The sequence below is a fragment of the Octopus bimaculoides genome, chromosome 6, assembly GCF_046866305.1.
Source record: "Octopus bimaculoides isolate indiv1 chromosome 6, ASM4686630v1, whole genome shotgun sequence".
Taxonomy (NCBI): Eukaryota; Metazoa; Mollusca; class Cephalopoda; order Octopoda; family Octopodidae; genus Octopus; species Octopus bimaculoides.
This window is the reverse complement of record NC_142933.1, coordinates 33,133,305-33,155,535: the sequence shown is the minus strand read 5'-3', so window position 1 is coordinate 33,155,535 and position 22,231 is coordinate 33,133,305. Positions and strand designations below refer to the sequence as shown.

Here is a 22,231-nt window from a genome sequence, read left to right as displayed (position 1 = left end):
TGCATGCTCTCCATTGTCTGGTTTGGCAAAAGAGAACGATAGAATAAGTACAAGGACTACAAATAATTGGTCCTGGGGTCGATTTCTTCGACTATAAGCCTTTAAGCCACTGCCCCAACATGTCCACAGTCAAATGACTGAAACTAGTAGAAAAATAAAGTAATATAGGCAGGTAATTATGTAAGTACGTATGAATGTATATATGCATATATGTATATATGTATGTATGTATGTATAACATATAGACAGACGCTCTCACAAACCCATGTATATTTATGTGTGTCAATATGCGTGTGTGGTGGTGTTGGTGGAATTTAGCTATTGATATTCTTGTGAAACCCCAGGCCAGTAAACATTTTGGTAAGCAATGAGATACAAAGTCATGAGATGCAAAGATTATAGTCTCTGACAGTGTGACATATCTTATTTATATTTCTTCACTATTTTTGCTTCGTTTTTTGACGATCTCTAATGCACAGCTTTTGAAATGTTTCTCATCAAGCTCCAGCAGTAATCTGCTATCACGTTTAAGTTTCATTGGCCTTGATAGCGTTCTTACATTACTTTTTCATCTTGTTCTTCGCTGACACCACTCAGGTTCTCTGGAAATTCATCCAAGTGATTGTGTAAGCAATGCAATATAAAGCTCATTCTACATCCAAGTGCTTGCAAACTCAGAAGCAGCTTCTCCACAATTCCTTGATATTTGTCAGCTTTCCTGTTCCCAAGGAAATTCCGCACTACATCAGAGAAGGCTGCACTCATTGTTGTCGCAAAATGTGGATCCCTGAGGAGTGTTCTTATGTGAGGTCCATCAAATATTCCTGCCAACGTCTTGTCGATGAGACTTGGAAAGTTTGTACATATACACCTGATGCAGTGCAGTATCCACCGTGGTCAAGAGCTTTGATGAATTGCTTCATCACACCAACTTTCATCATACGTTTTGCAAACTTTTGGGGGAGCCCAGGTTTTGTCCTGATCTCCAAGTGCAACTCTAAGTTAAGCAAGATACACGTTCTTGACAAAATTATTAATGTTGCGCCTTTGAGCCTGTGGAGCGAAGTTTCCACAGAAGATATCGGGGTCCTTACAAGACATCCTTCTTTTTAATGTTGTATCAATAACTAGTTTACAGTGGTTCAATTCTCGTATAAATAGAGAATGGAAGTTTTTTTAAGCAAAACTCAGCATGAGCTTATTATTCAAATTTAGCATGACAATCCATCCAAAATTTCTGCAAATTTTGTATGCTCCAGGCATATAAACATATATACCAATGACACACAAATGTGATGTGATAGAGCAAGTCTGAGGCCGTTTTGGAATCAGCAACCCCAAATTATTCTAAAACGGATCTAAGAAAATAAAAGTTTTAATTTGTTGACCAGTGTTATTCGACAAATTTATCATTAACCATTTAAAACTATTTTCTAAAGTTTCATAATCTGTCTTACATATCAGAAAGAATTGCGGATCTATTCCATCTCAATCACAGATTTAAAAAATGTTATTAACTAAATAGTTTGAAACTTTAAATACTGGTAGAATTTCTCACGTAGAACATGGTTTACTCTTTGAAAGTGTAGACGGTGGAAGGAAGATATTTTTGCCTCTATCTGCGAGACTTTATTTTCTGCCACATAGTTGTTATAATTTGATCTTTAATATGTTTCCAAAGTTTCATGACCAGTAGAAGTCTGCGGGTGTTTTGGACTATATTTTGGTGCGGTTGCAAACTCCTTTATTCGTTCTGTACACTTGTTTACATTCTCAAAATTAACACCCAAATATCTATCAGCTTTCTCCTTAATTATAAAAGTATACCTTTTTTTCTAGTGACAACAACCACAGAAAAAACCACGGCAGCAAAAGGTAAAGTTTTATAAATTTCTTATTATTCGTTGCAATTTTTGGCGCAGATTAGATTCATGTATCTTTTTTGTTGATGATGATGATCTGACTTTCTAATGTGAGATCACCAGATTAATACATCCCTAAAAAAAAAAAGAAATTAAAAAAAAATTAATAAGTAAAATGTGGCTATTTCAGCTTTCTGAAACATACCTTTCTGAACATAGCGAAGATAACCCTCGATGTTATCTTCGCAACCAGATCGCAGAAACAGAAATTAAACAAAGTCACTGATGGCACGGTTAATAATTAAATATTAGCCCAGGAGAATGCTTTAAAACATATTCGAATGTTTTGTGTCCTTGTTAGCATGTCCCATATCTTTTCACCCCTCTCGCCACACATTCTGCATTTGTCGCCTTCAGTAAATAATAGTAATAATAATAATAATAATAATGATAATGATGATAATAATAATAATAATAATAATAATAATAATAATAATAATAATAATAATAATAATAATAATAATAATAATAATAATAATAATAACACTTTTTACTATAGGCACAAGACCTAAGATTGTGGGGAAGGTAGTAAATCTATTACATCGACCACAGTGCTCAACTGGTACTTATGTTGCCGACCCCGAAAGGATGAAATGCCAAGTCGACCTCGGCGGAATTCGAACTCAGAATGTCAGGACGGATGAAATACCGCTAAACAATTTGCCAAGCATGTTAACGATTCTGAGAGCTCGCTGCCTTCATATAATTATACTATTATTATTGAGTGAGAGAGCAGTGCATGCCATCAAAGTGACACTAGGGTAAAATATACGAAGCCTATTATACCCATCATGACTACCCGTCTGATAAGGGTACACCAAGCACATGCATCACAACCAAGATAAACAGCGCATGACCTCGCAGGTGGAGCCCAGTTAAAATTTTCTTCAGGTCGAGTAGCCCATCCCGCTCAAAAGGTCTCTGAATAAGGTTTGTTTAAGGATGTTGAGCAAAACACCCATGTTTCCAAAGGTGAATTATTCAAACCACAAATGATTCCTCTCAACACATGACTATGATGCTCCCCCACTACTTCTGCTCATGATCAGAGATGCACATATCATCAAACACCAAGGGACATGCTCAACTGGTTAAGGTCAAACAACTGACAAGCAAATCTGTGGTATTAAGCAGAATATTTGTTGCAGCCCATCTTTTTATACCAAGACAAAACAATGTACATGATAACACTTCCAATCAATTAACATCAGAAGCCATGAGAGCCACTGCCTGGTACTGCATTCGGGCAAGAGCCAGTGCCTGGTACTGCATCCGGCCACTATTATTATTATTATTATTATTATTATTATTATTATTATTATTATTATTATTATTATTATTATTATTATTATTATTATTATTATTAGTGTTGTTGTTCTTCTTCTTATTATTTTATTGTCTTTGTACAGCTTCTAAAGCTGGAGATGTACTACGGTGTCAGCTGTTCACTACCAGTGAATTAAGGTAACACCCTTTATTTTGCGAGCAACATCCAGAGTATTCGGGCGGTTCCAAGCAGTCTTGTTCTCTGAAAGTGCTCCATCCTTATTACAGCCCCTATTTGTTACATGTACCTCTCAAGATTTTTATTCACTGTTTCCAGGGCTCCGACAATTATTGGTACTACTACCTCCGTTTTCAGTGACCACAACTGCTTAACCTTCCAAGCTAACCTGTTTTATCTACCGACTTTTCTTTCTTCTGTATCGCATACCTTGGTGTCAGCTGGGCATGCTATATCTATGATCCAGAATCGTTTGCTTTCTTTCTCAATTAACACTATGTCTAGTTTCCTATACTCTATCTCAGGAACAATATCTTGTAAAGGAGTTATATGGCTACTCTGCATTGTATAAGAGTTGGTGCAAGTTTCTGGAAAGAATTTAGCTATTCTATATCATGTTTTTTCTCTTAATATACTTATCACATTAAAAATACAATTTGCATAACTGAAACGACTATAATCCATTGTATTGCGAATGGTAAGTGTATCAAATATTTATGTGTAACTTAATAGATGACCAACAAGAAAGCTTTACACAATATGGTGTATCATCTGCAGTATTCTTAACACCGTACTTTATTCATTATTCTCTTTGTTTTTCAGTTTTCTCCTACGATGTTGTCATCAGAATCTATATGCCTTTCACAGCTAATCTAATTGAGACACTACGTCAAACGGTGAGTTTATTCTCTGCTTTTTAGTGTTACATGCAGAGAGAGATCTTATATCAACTTTTATATACATTATTCTTCACCTGGTCGTTACCATACACGTTTAATACCATCTAACCCACAGAAGCTGATTTTAGTTTCATCAGAAAAAAGAATTTTATTCCAAAACTACTGCCCCTTACTCACCGACCAGTAGCTTTGTACATTTGAATTACTTTGACAACTGTAAAACACGCTGTTGGATCCTAAACTATTCTTGTGCAAATTAAAAAAAAAATTTCTTCAAATTTTCATACAATTCTTTTCCTTTGGTGCCATTTTAATCACAATAAAGGTACATAAATCAAAATTTCTGCAGATACATTAACAACGACTGGCGCAAAAATGTCAGGAGAAATTATTCATGAGAATTGAAATTATCAACAATATCTGAATTTAGTAAAAAGAAAGTGAATAAAATATTGAATATAGCAAATTTCCTTTAGGTTGTACATATTTCTGTAACGTTTGAAAATTAATATTTCGTGCATACCTTTGAAATTGTTCATTGTTTTGTGTTCCAAACTTGTATAATGCTTGCATGTATAATATATCTTACACAGTATAAATTTCGTTTACTTTCCTCTGGTTTTAACATAGTAATGGCAATTTTACGGAAATTTTTAGGGGTGTACATACTTCTGTGAGATACTATATATATATATATATATATATATATATATATATATATATATATATATATATATATACATATATGATATAGCTCTATCTTTGACATAGGATAGAGGTATGTCATACCAGAAAATTTCACATCTATACAAACACCCCAAAGTTTAATTTAGCCATTTCCACTGTAGCATACACATGAATCACACTTTATGAAGTATTTGCCGTAATTCTTGTATGGATAAGGAATATCCGCACAGTATAATCTCTAAATAATTAACAAGTGATAATGACATTCGTGAAGCGAATACTAAAAGCACCCGCAAAATCTTTTACGCTAGTCTCTAAATAACATTTGTTCATTTTGTTCCCAATTTGGGTGATTTTTTTCTGAATGAAGTTCACTTCATTCTATGTTCATCTGATTATGCCCACTCACATATTAAAGAAATTGAGAATAATACCAAGTACTCGAAAACAGCTAAAATCTTCCATAAAATATGATGTAAGAACAAGATATATTGCGATTAGAATTTACGAGACTTATCTAGACAGTGTAGAATTTAATATTGCGTTCTTTCTCTACAAGTTACTTGGTGTAAACTGATTAATATGATAATTACTTTATTATAGCATATATCTGTAAATTCTGATACAATTAAAAGCAATTTCTCTTACTGTCTTTATGGTGTTTTATACTGAAATGGGATATAATCGTAATATACTCTATTTGATATAGACTGAAAAACTGATCTGACCTGACCATAATGGTTTGTTCTTTAAATCGTTATTTTTAATTTTTAAAAAGGAATAGCTGCAATGAAGATACAATTTGCAATACAGAAATGATTTTCGTATATTTTCAGTTGCTTGAAAAATATAGACAGATCTTGAGCAATGTGGAAGATGTTATCATACATTCTATCAGGTACGTATTTGCTAAAACCTATTATAGGCACACGATTCACATGGTGGTGGTGGGGGGGCACAGACACACAAACATACACACACACGCGCATACATACGTACATATATATATATATATATATATATATATATAAGTTCAATATACGTACATATATATATATATATATATATATATATATATATATATAAGTTCAAAAAAGGAAAACGACAAAAAAAACAACAAAAACAACAACGTGAGGACTTGATACAGATTCACACACACACATACACACACACACACACACGCACACACACACACATATACAAGCACACACAAACACACACACACACACACACACACACATATATATATATATATATAATTTAGATAAGAGCTTTGACGCTAAATCCATATGTATTAAAGAAATTAACAAACTAAAATATTGTCAACAGCCACACATATATTCAACGGCTATCGCCCTGATTGAATAACAAAAATATAACCTCCAACAATACAAGAGACCATCATCAATAACCCAAGAACAGCTGAGGAGAAATGGGCCGTTGAGAAAATCAAACCCAACCCTAAAGTATTCTTCTCTTTTGCAAAAAAAAAAAGAAAAAAACCCCGAAGGTCACTGTCCCCACTGTTGGTCTTCTAAGTAATGAAAGTGGCAATCTCCAAGATAGTACCCAAACCATGAGTGAGATACTGCAGAAAGAGTACAGTTCTGCTTTCAACAATCCTGATATGGCCGATCTGGACTGTATCAGTTAATACTCAACACACTATATGGAACATAACATTTGGCACCCCAGATGTCTTAGCGGCAATAAATGAAATTAAATACACTTCAGCAGTAGGCCCTGATAAGTTCCCTACTTGTGTCCTGAAAGCGTGTCGACACCAACTTGCATCTCCTCTTGATAATTTGTGGAGGAACTCACTGGATGCTGGCTATATTCCTGAAAACTTTCAGTCCCAGTCTGTTGTTCCGGTTTCAAAAACGTGAAACAAATCCCTTGCGGTGAACTACAGTCCGGTATCACTCACCTCTCATATCATCAAGTTATTTGAGAGGGGGCTGCGATCACGAATAACCCACATTCTTGAGAGCAACAGACTGTTGAACCACAACTAACATGGGTTCTGTAATGGAAGGAACTGCCTAACGCAGCTCCTGCATCACCTTGATGATATCTTGAGAGCTTTGAGAGAAGGCTCCAACACCAATGTCATCTACCTTAATTTCAGGAAGGCCTTTGCAGGGTTGTACATAAGATTCTCTTGGAAAAAACTATCCCGAATCGGAATCTATGGAAAGTTACTACAATGGATCCAGTGTTTCCAGAACCCAACAGTTTATTTATGTTATCCTGAACTGTGTAGGGAACATATGACCTAGACTAAGATGAATTTTGAAGCTAAAGTTGAGATCGTTTGGTCAATGCTGGTGGTATATTCTCTACATCATGCAAATGATATATCGCTCACAGCGGCGCTGGTGAGAATAGAGTTTCAAAAGGCCCACATTAGCCTCCTCACTCGTATAATTATCGAAACGAGATCCTAACTAGTATCCTTCTGTAGCATTTACATATCCTTACCTGCCATCTTGGGTCTTCTGGATACCTCTGAAATTTACAGAAAAACAATAGACGAAGACAAGTGTATGAACAAACAGGTTTATTAGTTTGACATGTGTGTGTGCATACATGTATAAATATAAAATTATATGTATATATATATGTATATATATATGCATATATATATATACATATACCCATACATGTGTATATACACACACTCACATATATAATGTGATATGAAAAATAAAATATCATGTATATATAAAGATATATAATGCGTGTTCGGTTGAGTTTTGTTTGCTTGTGGTAGATTAAGAAGAAATATAATTAGTCCACCGAGAGATAAGTATCATTAAATTAGTTCCGGAATTATCTCTCAGCTACCCAGCTACGTCTAGTTTCAAGCTCACTCAGTGAATTAATTGGGTTGGCTTGATATCATATCGTGCCTGAGCTAGAAATCATCCACATTCAAATGTGGATGATTTCCTGAAAATGTTTGACAAATTGCATGGGAGAGGGGGCCGTGAAAACATGATGGAGAACAGAATGAATGATGAAGCCCTTTAACCTGTTCGTTGATAAGTAGTCAAATGTATATTTCTAAAAGAACATTCATTTGTTTGTATATACACTGACCAGTAAATTAATTTTGTTCCTCTTTGAACAATTTACTTGTTAATGCATTGCAAATGTTATGTAATGCATTAAACATATCCTGCAATTGTCCATTGATATTAATATTAATTCGCAAGACCTTCCCGGTTTTGAAGTTCTTTCTTAGAAATGTTTGATTGAGACTATGACAATATAAAAACTTTTCTTGCATTCGTTGAAATCTCTGGAGTTTCAAAATCGAAAGTGTTATGTAAAACTTCCAACTTCTATTCTTAGTCTTACTTCTGATTTCATCATTCGCCATCACCGTATATATTTACGGTATTGCCTTTCCTAAGCACATATTTATCTCTGTAATATCCACCACCACTAATGCAACAGTTTAATAAACTTAACATTCTTTGGGTTTTAAATATCCTTTCGAAACAAATTTCTCTGAAACTAACTTTAATAAAATTTATGTTTCAGGAACGGTTCTATTATTGTGGATCACACTGTTAAAACCTCAAATGGGTCGCTAGATGCTCTGAATAAAACTTTGGAAATTATTGATAATCAAGGGCTGCAAGTTGGAAATAATACTTATAATACAACAGCAGTCTCACTACAAAGAGCATATAGTAAGTATGTTCCACAACATTTTAGTAATTTAAATTTGTGATATACTGTGAGAATACAGTCATGCTTCACCTGAATACAGTCATGCTTCACCAGAGTATACATACTAATCAGTTTCTTCCACTTATGATTTAAAAAAAAAAACGTCTTTAATGCTATTTCATTTGGTCCGTTTTATTTGCAACAATTTCGACATAATTGATGCCACTTATATATGGAGATGTATGGACAGGTATATAAACTGAATTTATGTCAAATACTGTAAAATATCATACATAGCGCTTGAAGAATATGTATGTTGGGTATGTGAGGGAAAATATTAATGGAGGCACAAATAGGTGTTTAAATACTATAGAAACAACTTAAGTGTAACTCATTGACAACTGCATTTTTTATAAATGTTGGCTAATGTATACACTGTAGATTATGAGGTATCTATGTAAGATATTTTATGAAATAAAAAAAGATTATTGTGTGCAGTTTAGTAGACAGTAAATAGCTACGCGTTTCCAGAAAAGAAGGGGATAATATCACTTGCAAATAAAACAAATAGATTCCATAATGAAAGGAAAAACAAGATAAACACGAGCATGCTGCAAGAAGAAAGAGTAGAATTATCAAAACTACAGACACATTCAATCAGTTAAAAGCATATTTCTCCTGTAAACGTTTTTCAATTCATTGAATACGCATCATCCTTTTACTTAAACATCTCATTTCGAAGTTGAGCTAAATATCTTTAAAAAACTGCTCAGTCAGTAATAAACAATTCTACCGTTTGAAAAATAAATGTAAGATTTTTCTCTTCAATATTTCTTCATAGCCAATAATTGTTTAACCTTTAAATTCATGAAAACATTTGCTATCGAAAATAAAAGAATAATACTCTGAAACTTACCATTTACTAATTTATGTATGAGGAAATGTTATTGAAATATAAAACAAAATCATTTGATATTTACCATCTGAGATAAATATTGCTAATACATATTTACAAGTATGAGCTGTTGTATATTGTTTGTTGGTCTGTTATCTTGGGGCCAACTCTTTAAAAGTAGTCAAAATCCACATTATAATGATATAGCAAATGCTTGATAAGGAACAATATTTATGGCGGAGTATTTTTACATAAATAACTATTGATGGCGTCGCTGGGCAATTAAAGAACGTAAAAACTCATACAAACATACATACATACATACATACATACATACATACATACATATATTCATACATCGTTATATAGACACACATACACACACGCATACACACACGCACACACACATACAAATACATACACACATCTACACTTTTTATTAGAGGATTAATAGGATGAAGCTAACCTTGCCTAACGGAATTCCAACTGCGATTCATTGCAGAATGTAAGGAAAACGATCCTGTAGGAAGAAAATGGAAACTGGGAACAAACAATTGAGTATCTGCAACATGATAGTAAACTATCATGGGGCAAGTGTGGCCAACCACAACAATGAATGTCCAAAATAGGACTTCATCTGAAGAAGGTTATGCTTCCAATTTGGTGGGGTTGGAAGGTTATCGTCTTTTACGAGCTTCTTCACAATCCGGATGTATACTGAAGCCAGCTTAGCAAATTAAACGCATCGATCCATCAGAAGCGTCCAATAATTGTTAACCGTAAGAGTATTGTCTTTAATTAAGACAACACCAGACTACACATCTATTTGCAACACAGGCTACTAGGGCCTTTCAGGGTGGGGTGGGGGCATCTGGTGTTGCAGCTTCCACATTCACAGGACCTTGCGCCTTCAGATTTCCACCTATATAACAGGTATTTCAACAATATATAAACATTACATATATATATAAATATTTGCGCGAGTACGCGCGCGCGTGTTTGTGTATGTACAAGACACAGAGACTCACACACACACGTATATATGTGTGTGGTGATATGTGTGGTCTGCTTTTATGTGTATGGAATCTATTGTTATTCTTGAGCAACCACAGGTTATTAAACATTTTGGTAACCAACCAAACGATATGTGATAGAAATATTAGTCAAGTATCTTAGAGTGTAATATATTTTGTAATGATCGATAGCTTTCCCAATTTTGGAGTTCTTCTTTCAGATTTCTGTTTTTAGTTACGATGATATTTTTGCCTCTATCTGCGAGACTTTATTTTCTGCCACATAGTTGTTATAATTTGATCTTTAATATGTTTCCAAAGTTTCATGACCAGTAGAAGTCTGCGGGTGTTTTGGACTATATTTTGGTGCGGTTGCAAACTCCTTTATTCGTTCTGTACACTTGTTTACATTCTCAAAATTAACACCCAAATATCTATCAGCTTTCTCCTTAATTATAAAAGTATACCTTTTTTTCTAGTGACAACAACCACAGAAAAAACCACGGCAGCACAAGGTAAAGTTTTATAAATTTCTTATTATTCGTTGCAATTTTTGGCGCAGATTAGATTCATGTATCTTTTTCGTTGATGATGATGATCTGACTTTCTAATGTGAGATCACCAGATTAATACATCCCTAAAAAAAAAAGAAATTAAAAAAAAATTAATAAGTAAAATGTGGCTATTTCAGCTTTCTGAAACATACCTTTCTGAACATTGCGAAGATAACCCTCGATGTTATCTTCGCTACCAGATTGCAGAAAGAGAAATTAAACAAAGTCACTGATGGCACGGTTAATAATTAAATATTAGCCCAGGCGAATGTTTTGTGTCCTTGTTACTATAGCATCCAGTTTAGCCATTACAGCACCTATCAGTGAAGGTTAAAAGCTTGACATAATCAGCAGCTGTATCGTCTCACCATCTTCATGATAGTTACGGAGCTGATACTAATATAATAGAATTACGAACTAATGATGACATCCGCCTCATATTGTATTGCCGACATTGCGAAATATTACGAGTTAGAATTAAGAATTTATTCGAATACTATTGTTCACTTACTAATTTAGGCAAATTTAGGCATTGGGAAAGTGATGATATCCCTCAAGGCTCTGGGAGTCATTAAATGACATAAGAAAATGAAAATTCAGAAGTTCAAAGTAAAAACTTTTTTTCGCAAAGTGGAACGTTTGCTGTTGTTTTGATAGGCTGTCACAGTGACGGTTATGATACTCTCGTTTTATAAAATTTGAACGGGATAACTGAATGAATTCAGTGGTTCATAATAGAAAGAAAGAAGAATCATTTCAAAGTTGTTGATTTTACATCAACAATTATTGTGCACTTAAATGACTTACTTTGCCCTGGTGGAGCGTTCCTTCAGTTCATGTAATAATCTCTGTAAAGAACGTTATTTCAACTGCTAAATTGTAAGCCTGCAGTAAATGTATAAATATGGCTTAGCCTTCTTTCGGAGTACACATACATATATATATATATATATATATATTGACAGGAAGGACAACAAAAGAAAGAAAGTGACCTCGATATTTAGTTATTCCTGAAATTATCCATGCCTTGTTTTCTTTATCCACCAATTTTCAGTCTCATTCATTCTCAAATAATAATAATGGATCATTCCTTTTGATGGATTCATTATTATTATTATTATTATTATTATTATTATTATTATTATTATTATTATTATTATTATTATTATAAAGATGATGAGTTGGCAGAATCGTTAGCACGCCGGGAAGAACGCCTAGTGGCATTTCGTCCGTCTTTACGTTCTGAGTTCAAATTCAGTCGAGATTTACTTTGCCTTTGATCATTTGAGGTTGATAAATAAGTACTATTTGACTTCATGAAATTGACTCTATCCCTTCCACTCAATTGCTGGTTTTGTACCAGAATTTACAATTGATTAGATGATTATTACGAAGGCGCTGAGCTGGCTGAATTTTAGACACGCAGAGCAAAATGCTTAGCAGCATTTCGTCCTTTTTGTGTTCATATGCCGCCGAAGTCGACATTGCCTTTTGCTGTTGATGAAATGAGTAACAGTTACGAACTGAAATCGATGTAATCGACTAGACCTCCAGCATCTCTTCTGGCTAGACTTTCCACGTATGAATTTTTGTTCTGATGTCACGACTGAGAGAGATTGTAATAAAGAGAAGCTAAATATCATTGTGAGACAGGAACAGTATCTTGTAAAGGTGTTATATGGCTACTCTGCATCGTATAAGGGTTTTTGCTCCTCTGAATGAAAAATGTTCTTAAAGGAAAACCGTTTGTAGATGTGGAAGAGTTGAAGAAAAAAACGACGGAGGCGTTAAGAGGCATCAGTTTTAACAGTAGAAAACGCGTCTGGACCGATGCATTGCTTCAAATAGAAAATATTTTGAAGGCGATAAAAGTATAAACATGTAAAACTAAGTGAATAAAGTAATATTGCAAAATTTCGGTATCTTTTGGGTAGCCTCTCGTGCATGCTCTCTATTGCTTGGCTTGGCAAAAGAGAACGATAGAATAAGTACAAGGACTACAAATAATTGGTCCTGGGGTCGATTTCTTCGACTATAAGCCTTTAAGCCACTGCCCCAACATGTCCACAGTCAAATGACTGAAACTAGTAGAAAAATAAAGTAATATAGGCAGGTAATTATGTATGTACGTATGAATGTATATATGCATATATGTATATATGTATGTATGTATGTATAACATATAGACAGACGCTCTCACAAACCCATGTATATTTATGTGTGTCAGTATGTACAAGATACAGAGACTCACACACACACGTATATATGTGTGTGGTGATATGTGTGATCTGTTTTTATGTGTATGGAATCTATTGTTATTCTTGTGCAACCACAGGTTATTAAACATTTTGGTAACCAACCAAACGATATGTGATAGAAATATTAGTCAAGTATCTTAGAGTGTAATATATTTTGTAATGATCGATAGCTTTCCCAATTTTGGAGTTCTTCTTTCAGATTTCTGTTTTTAGTTACGATGATATTTTTGCCTCTATCTGCGAGACTTTATTTTCTGCCACATAGTTGTTATAATTTGATCTTTAATATGTTTCCAAAATTTCATGACCAGTAGAAGTCTGCGGGTGTTTTGGACTATATTTTGGTGCGGTTGCAAACTCCTTTATTCGTTCTGTACACTTGTTTACATTCTCAAAATTAACACCCAAATATCTATCAGCTTTCTCCTTAATTATAAAAGTATACCTTTTTTTCTAGTGACAACAACCACAGAAAAAACCACGGCAGCACAAGGTAAAGTTTTATAAATTTCTTACTATTCGTTGCAACTTTTGGCGCGGATTAGATTCATGTATCTTTTTCGTTGATGATGATGATCTGACTTTCTAATGTGAGATCACCAGATTAATACATCCCTAAAAAAAAAAGAAATTAAAAAAAAATTAATAAGTAAAATGTGGCTATTTCAGCTTTCTGAAACATACCTTTCTGAACATTGCGAAGATAACCCTCGATGTTATCTTCGCTGTCAGATTGCAGAAAGAGAAATTAAACAAAGTCACTGATGGCACGGTTAATAATTAAATATTAGCCCAGGCGAATGTTTTGTGTCCTTGTTACTATAGCATCCAGTTTAGCCATTACAGCACCTATCAGTGAAGGTTAAAAGCTTGACATAATCAGCAGCTGTATCGTCTCACCATCTTCATGATAGTTACGGAGCTGATACTAATATAATAGAATTACGAACTAATGATGACATCCGCCTCATATTGTATTGCCGACATTGCGAAATATTACGAGTTAGAATTAAGAATTTATTCCAATACTATTGTTCACTTACTAATTTAGGCAAATTTAGGCATTGGGAAAGTGATGATATCCCTCAAGGCTCTGGGAGTCATTAAATGACATAAGAAAATGAAAATTCAGAAGTTCAAAGTAAAAACTTTTTTTCGCAAAGTGGAACGTTTGCTGTTGTTTTAATAGGCTGTCACAGTGACGGTTATGATACTCTCGTTTTATAAAATTTGAACGGGTTAACTGAATGAATTCAGTGGTTCATAATAAAAAGAAAGAAGAATCATTTCAAAGTTGTTGATTTTACATCAACAATTATTGTGCACTTAAATGACTTACTTTGCCCTGGTGGAGCGTTCCTTCAGTTCATGTAATAATCTCTGTAAAGAACGTTATTTCAACTGCTAAATTGTAAGCCTGCAGTAAATGTATAAATATGGCTTAGCCTTCTTTCGGAGTATACATACATATATATATATATATATATATATTGACAGGAAGGACAACAAAAGAAAGAAAGTGACCTCGATATTTAGTTATTCCTGAAATTATCCATGCCTTGTTTTCTTTATCCACCAATTTTCAGTCTCATTCATTCTCAAATAATAATAATGGATCATTCCTTTTGATGGATTCATTATTATTATTATTATTATTATTATTATTATTATTATTATTATTATTATTATTATTATTATAAAGATGATGAGTTGGCAGAATCGTTAGCACGCCGGGAAGAACGCCTAGTGGCATTTCGTCCGTCTTTACGTTCTGAGTTCAAATTCAGTCGAGATTTACTTTGCCTTTGATCATTTGAGGTTGATAAATAAGTACTATTTGACTTCATGAAATTGACTCTATCCCTTCCACTCAATTGCTGGTTTTGTACCAGAATTTACAATTGATTAGATGATTATTACGAAGGCGCTGAGCTGGCTGAATTTTAGACACGCAGAGCAAAATGCTTAGCAGCATTTCGTCCATTTTGTGTTCATATGCCGCCGAAGTCGACATTGCCTTTTGCTGTTGATGAAATGAGTAACAGGTACGAACTGAAATCGATGTAATCGACTAGACCTCCAGCATCTCTTCTGGCTAGACTTTCCACGTATGAATTTTTGTTCTGATGTCACGACTGAGAGAGATTGTAATAAAGAGAAGCTAAATATCATTGTGAGACAGGAACAGTATCTTGTAAAGGTGTTATATGGCTACTCTGCATCGTATAAGGGTTTTTGCTCCTCTGAATGAAAAATGTTCTTAAAGGAAAACCGTTTGTAGATGTGGAAGAGTTGAAGAAAAAAACGACGGAGGCGTTAAGAGGCATCAGTTTTAACAGTAGAAAACGCGTCTGAACCGATGCATTGCTTCAAATAGAAAATATTTTGAAGGCGATAAAAGTATAAACATGTAAAACTAAGTGAATAAAGTAATATTGCAAAATTTCGGTATCTTTTGGGTAGCCTCTCGTGCATGCTCTCCATTGCCTGGTTTGGCAAAAGAGAACGATAGAATAAGTACAAGGACTACAAATAATTGGTCCTGGGGTCGATTTCTTCGACTATAAGCCTTTAAGCCACTGCCCCAATATGTCCACAGTCAAATGACTGAAACTAGTAGAAGAATAAAGTAATATAGGCAGGTAATTATGTAAGTACGTATGAATGTATATATGCATATATGTATATATGTATGTATGTATGTATAACATATAGACAGACGCTCTCACAACCCATGTATATTTATGTGTGTCAATATGCGTGTGTGGTGGTGTTGGTGGAATTTAGCTATTGATATTCTTGTGAAACCCCAGGCCAGTAAACATTTTGGTAAGCAATGAGATACAAAGTCATGAGATGCAAAGATTATAGTCTCTGACAGTGTGACATATCTTATTTATATTTCTTCACTATTTTTGCTTCGTTTTTTGACGATCTCTAATGCACAGCTTTTGAAATGTTTCTCATCAAGCTCCAGCAGTAATCTGCTATCACGTTTAAGTTTCATTGGCCTTGATAGCGTTCTTACATTACTTTTTCATCTTGTTCTTCGCTGACACCACTCAGGTTCTCTGGAAATTCATCCAAGTGATTGTGTAAGCAATGCAATATAAAGCTCATTCTACATCCAAGTGCTTGCAAACTCAGATGCAGCTTCTCCACAATTCCTTGATATTTGTCAGCTTTCCTGTTCCCAAGGAAATTCCGCACTACATCAGAGAAGGCTGCACTCATTGTTGTCGCAAAATGTGGATCCCTGAGGAGTGTTCTTATGTGAGGTCCATCAAATATTCCTGCCAACGTCTTGTCGATGAGACTTGGAAAGTTTGTACATATACACCTGATGCAGTGCAGTATCCACCGTGGTCAAGAGCTTTGATGAATTGCTTCATCACACCAACTTTCATCATACGTTTTGCAAACTTTTGGGGGAGCCCAGGTTTTGTCCTGATCTCCAAGTGCAACTCTAAGTTAAGCAAGATACACGTTCTTGACAAAATTATTAATGTTGCGCCTTTGAGCCTGTGGAGCGAAGTTTCCACAGAAGATATCGGGGTCCTTACAAGACATCCTTCTTTTTAATGTTGTATCAATAACTAGTTTACAGTGGTTCAATTCTCGTATAAATAGAGAATGGAAGTTTTTTTAAGCAAAACTCAGCATGAGCTTATTATTCAAATTTAGCATGACAATCCATCCAAAATTTCTGCAAATTTTGTATGCTCTAGGTATATAAACATATATACCAATGACACAAAAATGTGATGTGATAGAGCAAGTCTGAGGCCGTTTTGGAATCAGCAACCCCAAATTATTCTAAAACGGATCTAAGAAAATAAAAGTTTTAATTTGTTGACCAGTATTATTCGACAAATTTATCATTAACCATTTAAAACTATTTTCTAAAGTTTCATAATCTGTCTTACATATCAGAAAGAATTGCGGATCTATTCCATCTCAATCACAGATTTAAAAAATTTTATTAACTAAATAGTTTGAAACTTTAAATACTGGTAGAATTTCTCACGTAGAACATGGTTTACTCTTTGAAAGTGTAGACGGTGGAAGGAAGATATTTTTGCCTCTATCTGCGAGACTTTATTTTCTGCCACATAGTTGTTATAATTTGATCTTTAATATGTTTCCAAAGTTTCATGACCAGTAGAAGTCTGCGGGTGTTTTGGACTATATTTTGGTGCGGTTGCAAACTCCTTTATTCGTTCTGTACACTTGTTTACATTCTCAAAATTAACACCCAAATATCTATCAGCTTTCTCCTTAATTATAAAAGTATACCTTTTTTTCTAGTGACAACAACCACAGAAAAAACCACGGCAGCACAAGGTAAAGTTTTATAAATTTCTTACTATTCGTTGCAACTTTTGGCGCGGATTAGATTCATGTATCTTTTTCGTTGATGATGATGATCTGACTTTCTAATGTGAGATCACCAGATTAATACATCCCTAAAAAAAAAAGAAATTAAAAAAAAATTAATAAGTAAAATGTGGCTATTTCAGCTTTCTGAAACATACTTTTCTGAACATTGCGAAGATAACCCTCGATGTTATCTTCGCTACCAGATTGCAGAAAGAGAAATTAAACAAAGTCACTGATGGCACGGTTAATAATTAAATATTAGCCCAGGCGAATGTTTTGTGTCCTTGTTACTATAGCATCCAGTTTAGCTATTACAGCACCTACCAGAGTATTCGGGCGGTTCCAAGCAGTCTTGTTCTCTGAAAGTGCTCCATCCTTATTGCAGCCCCTATTTGTTACATGTACCTCTCAAGATTTTTATTCACTGTTTCCAGGGCTCCGACAATTATTGGTACTACTACCTCCGTTTTCAGTGACCACAACTGCTTAACCTTCCAAGCTAACCTGTTTTATCTATCGACTTTTCTTTCTTCCGTATCGCATACCTTGGTGTCAGCTGGGCATGCTATATCTATGATCCAGAATCGTTTGCTTTCTTTCTCAATTAACACTATGTCTAGTTTCCTATACTCTATCTCAGGAACAATATCTTGTAAAGGAGTTATATGGCTACTCTGCATTGTATAAGGGTTGGTGCAAGTTTCTGGAAAGAATTTAGCTATTCTATATCATGTTTTTTCTCTTAATATACTTATCACATTAAAAATACAATTTGCATAACTGAAACGACTATAATCCATTGTATTGCGAATGGTAAGTGTATCAAATATTTATGTGTAACTTAATAGATGACCAACAAGAAAGCTTTACACAATATGGTGTATCATCTGCAGTATTCTTAACACCGTACTTTATTCATTATTCTCTTTGTTTTTCAGTTTTCTCCTACGATGTTGTCATCAGAATCTATATGCCTTTCACAGCTAATCTAATTGAGACACTACGTCAAACGGTGAGTTTATTCTCTGCTTTTTAGTGTTACATGCAGAGAGAGATCTTATATCAACTTTTATATACATTATTCTTCACCTGGTCGTTACCATACACGTTTAATACCATCTAACCCACAGAAGCTGATTTTAGTTTCATCAGAAAAAAGAATTTTATTCCAAAACTACTGCCCCTTACTCACCGACCAGTAGCTTTGTACATTTGAATTACTTTGACAACTGTAAAACACGCTGTTGGATCCTAAACTATTCTTGTGCAAATTAAAAAAAAAATTTCTTCAAATTTTCATACAATTCTTTTCCTTTGGTGCCATTTTAATCACAATAAAGGTACATAAATCAAAATTTCTGCAGATACATTAACAACGACTGGCGCAAAAATGTCAAGAGAAATTATTCATGAGAATTGAAATTATCAACAATATCTGAATTTAGTAAAAAGAAAGTGAATAAAATATTGAATATAGCAAATTTCCTTTAGGTTGTACATATTTCTGTAACGTTTGAAAATTAATATTTCGTGCATACCTTTGAAATTGTTCATTGTTTTGTGTTCCAAACTTGTATAATGCTTGCATGTATAATATATCTTACACAGTATAAATTTCGTTTACTTTCCTCTGGTTTTAACATAGTAATGGCAATTTTACGGAAATTTTTAGGGGTGTACATACTTCTGTGAGATACTATATATATATATATATATATATATATATATATATATATATATATATATATATATATACATATATGATATAGCTCTATCTTTGACATAGGATAGAGGTATGTCATACCAGAAAATTTCACATCTATACAAACACCCCAAAGTTTAATTTAGCCATTTCCACTGTAGCATACACATGAATCACACTTTATGAAGTATTTGCCGTAATTCTTGTATGGATAAGGAATATCCGCACAGTATAATCTCTAAATAATTAACAAGTGATAATGACATTCGTGAAGCGAATACTAAAAGCACCCGCAAAATCTTTTACGCTAGTCTCTAAATAACATTTGTTCATTTTGTTCCCAATTTGGGTGATTTTTTTCTGAATGAAGTTCACTTCATTCTATGTTCATCTGATTATGCCCACTCACATATTAAAGAAATTTAGAATAATACCAAGTACTCGAAAACAGCTAAAATCTTCCATAAAATATGATGTAAGAACAAGATATATTGCGATTAGAATTTACGAGACTTATCTAGACAGTGTAGAATTTAATATTGCGTTCTTTCTCTACAAGTTACTTGGTGTAAACTGATTAATATGATAATTACTTTATTATAGCATATATCTGTAAATTCTGATACAATTAAAAGCAATTTCTCTTACTGTCTTTATGGTGTTTTATACTGAAATGGGATATAATCGTAATATACTCTATTTGATATAGACTGAAAAACTGATCTGACCTGACCATAATGGTTTGTTCTTTAAATCGTTATTTTTAATTTTTAAAAAGGAATAGCTGCAATGAAGATACAATTTGCAATACTGAAATGATTTTCTTATATTTTCAGTTGCTTGAAAAATATAGACAGATCTTGAGCAATGTGGAAGATGTTATCATACATTCTATCAGGTACGTATTTGCTAAAACCTATTATAGGCACACGATTCACATGGTGGTGGTGGGGGGGCACAGACACACAAACATACACACACACGCGCATACATACGTACATATATATATATATATATATATATATATATAAGTTCAATATACGTACATATATATATATATATATATATATATATATATATATATATATAAGTTCAAAAAAGGAAAACGACAAAAAAAACAACAAAAACAACAACGTGAGGACTTGATACAGATTCACACACACACACACATACACACACACACACACACGCACACACACACACACATATACAAGCACACACAAACACACACACACACACACACACACACACATATATATATATATATAATTTAGATAAGAGCTTTGACGCTAAATCCATATGTATTAAAGAAATTAACAAACTAAAATATTGTCAACAGCCACACATATATTCAACGGCTATCGCCCTGATTGAATAACAAAAATATAACCTCCAACAATACAAGAGACCATCATCAATAACCCAAGAACAGCTGAGGAGAAATGGGCCGTTGAGAAAATCAAACCCAACCCTAAAGTATTCTTCTCTTTTGCAAAAAAAAAAAGAAAAAAAACCCCGAAGGTCACTGTCCCCACTGTTGGTCTTCTAAGTAATGAAAGTGGCAATCTCCAAGATAGTACCCAAACCATGAGTGAGATACTGCAGAAAGAGTACAGTTCTGCTTTCAACAATCCTGATATGGCCGATCTGGACTGTATCAGTTAATACTCAACACACTATATGGAACATAACATTTGGCACCCCAGATGTCTTAGCGGCAATAAATGAAATTAAATACACTTCAGCAGTAGGCCCTGATAAGTTCCCTACTTGTGTCCTGAAAGCGTGTCGACACCAACTTGCAGCTCCTCTTGATAATTTGTGGAGGAACTCACTGGATGCTGGCTATATTCCTGAAAACTTTCAGTCCCAGTCTGTTGTTCCGGTTTCTAAAACGTGAAACAAATGCCTTGCGGTGAACTACCGTCCGCTATCACTCACCTCTCATATCATCAAGTTATTTGAGAGGGGGCTGCGATCACGAATAACCCACATTCTTGAGAGCAACAGACTGCTGAACTACAACTAACATGGGTTCTGTAATGGAAGGAACTGCCTAACGCAGCTCCTGCATCACCTTGATGATATTTTGAGAGCTTTGAGAGAAGGCTCCAACACCAATGTCATCTACCTTAATTTCAGGAAGGCCTTTGCAGGGTTGTACATAAGATTCTCTTGGAAAAACTATCCCGAATCGGAATCTATGGAAAGTTACTACAATGGATCCAGTGTTTCCAGAACCCAACAGTTTATTTATGTATTATCCTGAACTGTGTAGGGAACATATGACCTAGACAAAGATGAATTTTGAAGCTAAAGTTGAGATCGTTTGGTCAATGCTGGTGGTATATTCTCTACATCATGCAAATGATATATCGCTCACAGCGGCGCTGGTGAGAATAGAGTTTCAAAAGGCCCACATTAGCCTCCTCACTCGTATAATTATCGAAACGAGATCCTAACTAGTATCCTTCTGTAGCATTTACATATCCTTACCTGCCATCTTGGGTCTTCTGGATACCTCTGAAATTTACAGAAGAACAATAGACGAAGACAAGTGTATGAACAAACAGGTTTATTAGTTTGACATGTGTATGTGCATACATGTATAAATATAGAAATATATATATATATATATATATATATATATATATATATATATATATATATATATATATATATATATATATATATATATATATATATATATACATGCATATATACATACATATACCCATACATGTGTATATACATACACATATATAATGTGATATGAAAAATAAAATATCATGTATATATGAAGATATATAATGCGCGTTCGGTTGAGTTTTGTTTGCTTGTTGGTAGATTAAGAAGAAATATAATTAGTCCACCGAGAGATAAGTATTATTAAATTAGTTCCGGAATTATCTCTCAGCTACCCAGCTACGTCTAGTTTCAAGCTCACTCAGT

The 22,231-nt window shown here is 34.0% G+C and overlaps 1 protein-coding gene across 33 annotated transcripts in view; it reads left to right on the top strand.

The window, feature by feature from the left end:
• Window positions 1–22,231, top strand: part of LOC106877401 (uncharacterized) — a 219,860-nt gene that overhangs the window by 174,594 nt on the left and 23,035 nt on the right. For 6 of the 33 annotated variants that reach the window (XM_089353711.1, XM_089353707.1, XM_089353729.1 and 3 more), the window contains 9 exons: window positions 1,840–1,875; window positions 4,030–4,103; window positions 5,630–5,691; window positions 8,346–8,497; window positions 10,865–10,900; window positions 13,655–13,690; window positions 17,506–17,541; window positions 18,516–18,589; window positions 20,116–20,177. In XM_089353711.1, the coding sequence (XP_089209837.1) occupies window positions 1,840–1,875; window positions 4,030–4,103; window positions 5,630–5,691; window positions 8,346–8,497; window positions 10,865–10,900; window positions 13,655–13,690; window positions 17,506–17,541; window positions 18,516–18,589; window positions 20,116–20,177 (568 nt within the window). The remainder of the gene's footprint in view (window positions 1–1,839; window positions 1,876–4,029; window positions 4,104–5,629; window positions 5,692–8,345; window positions 8,498–10,864; window positions 10,901–13,654; window positions 13,691–17,505; window positions 17,542–18,515; window positions 18,590–20,115; window positions 20,178–22,231) is intronic. The other 27 variants (XM_089353730.1, XM_089353715.1, XM_089353710.1 and 24 more) reach the window with 14 other exon arrangements.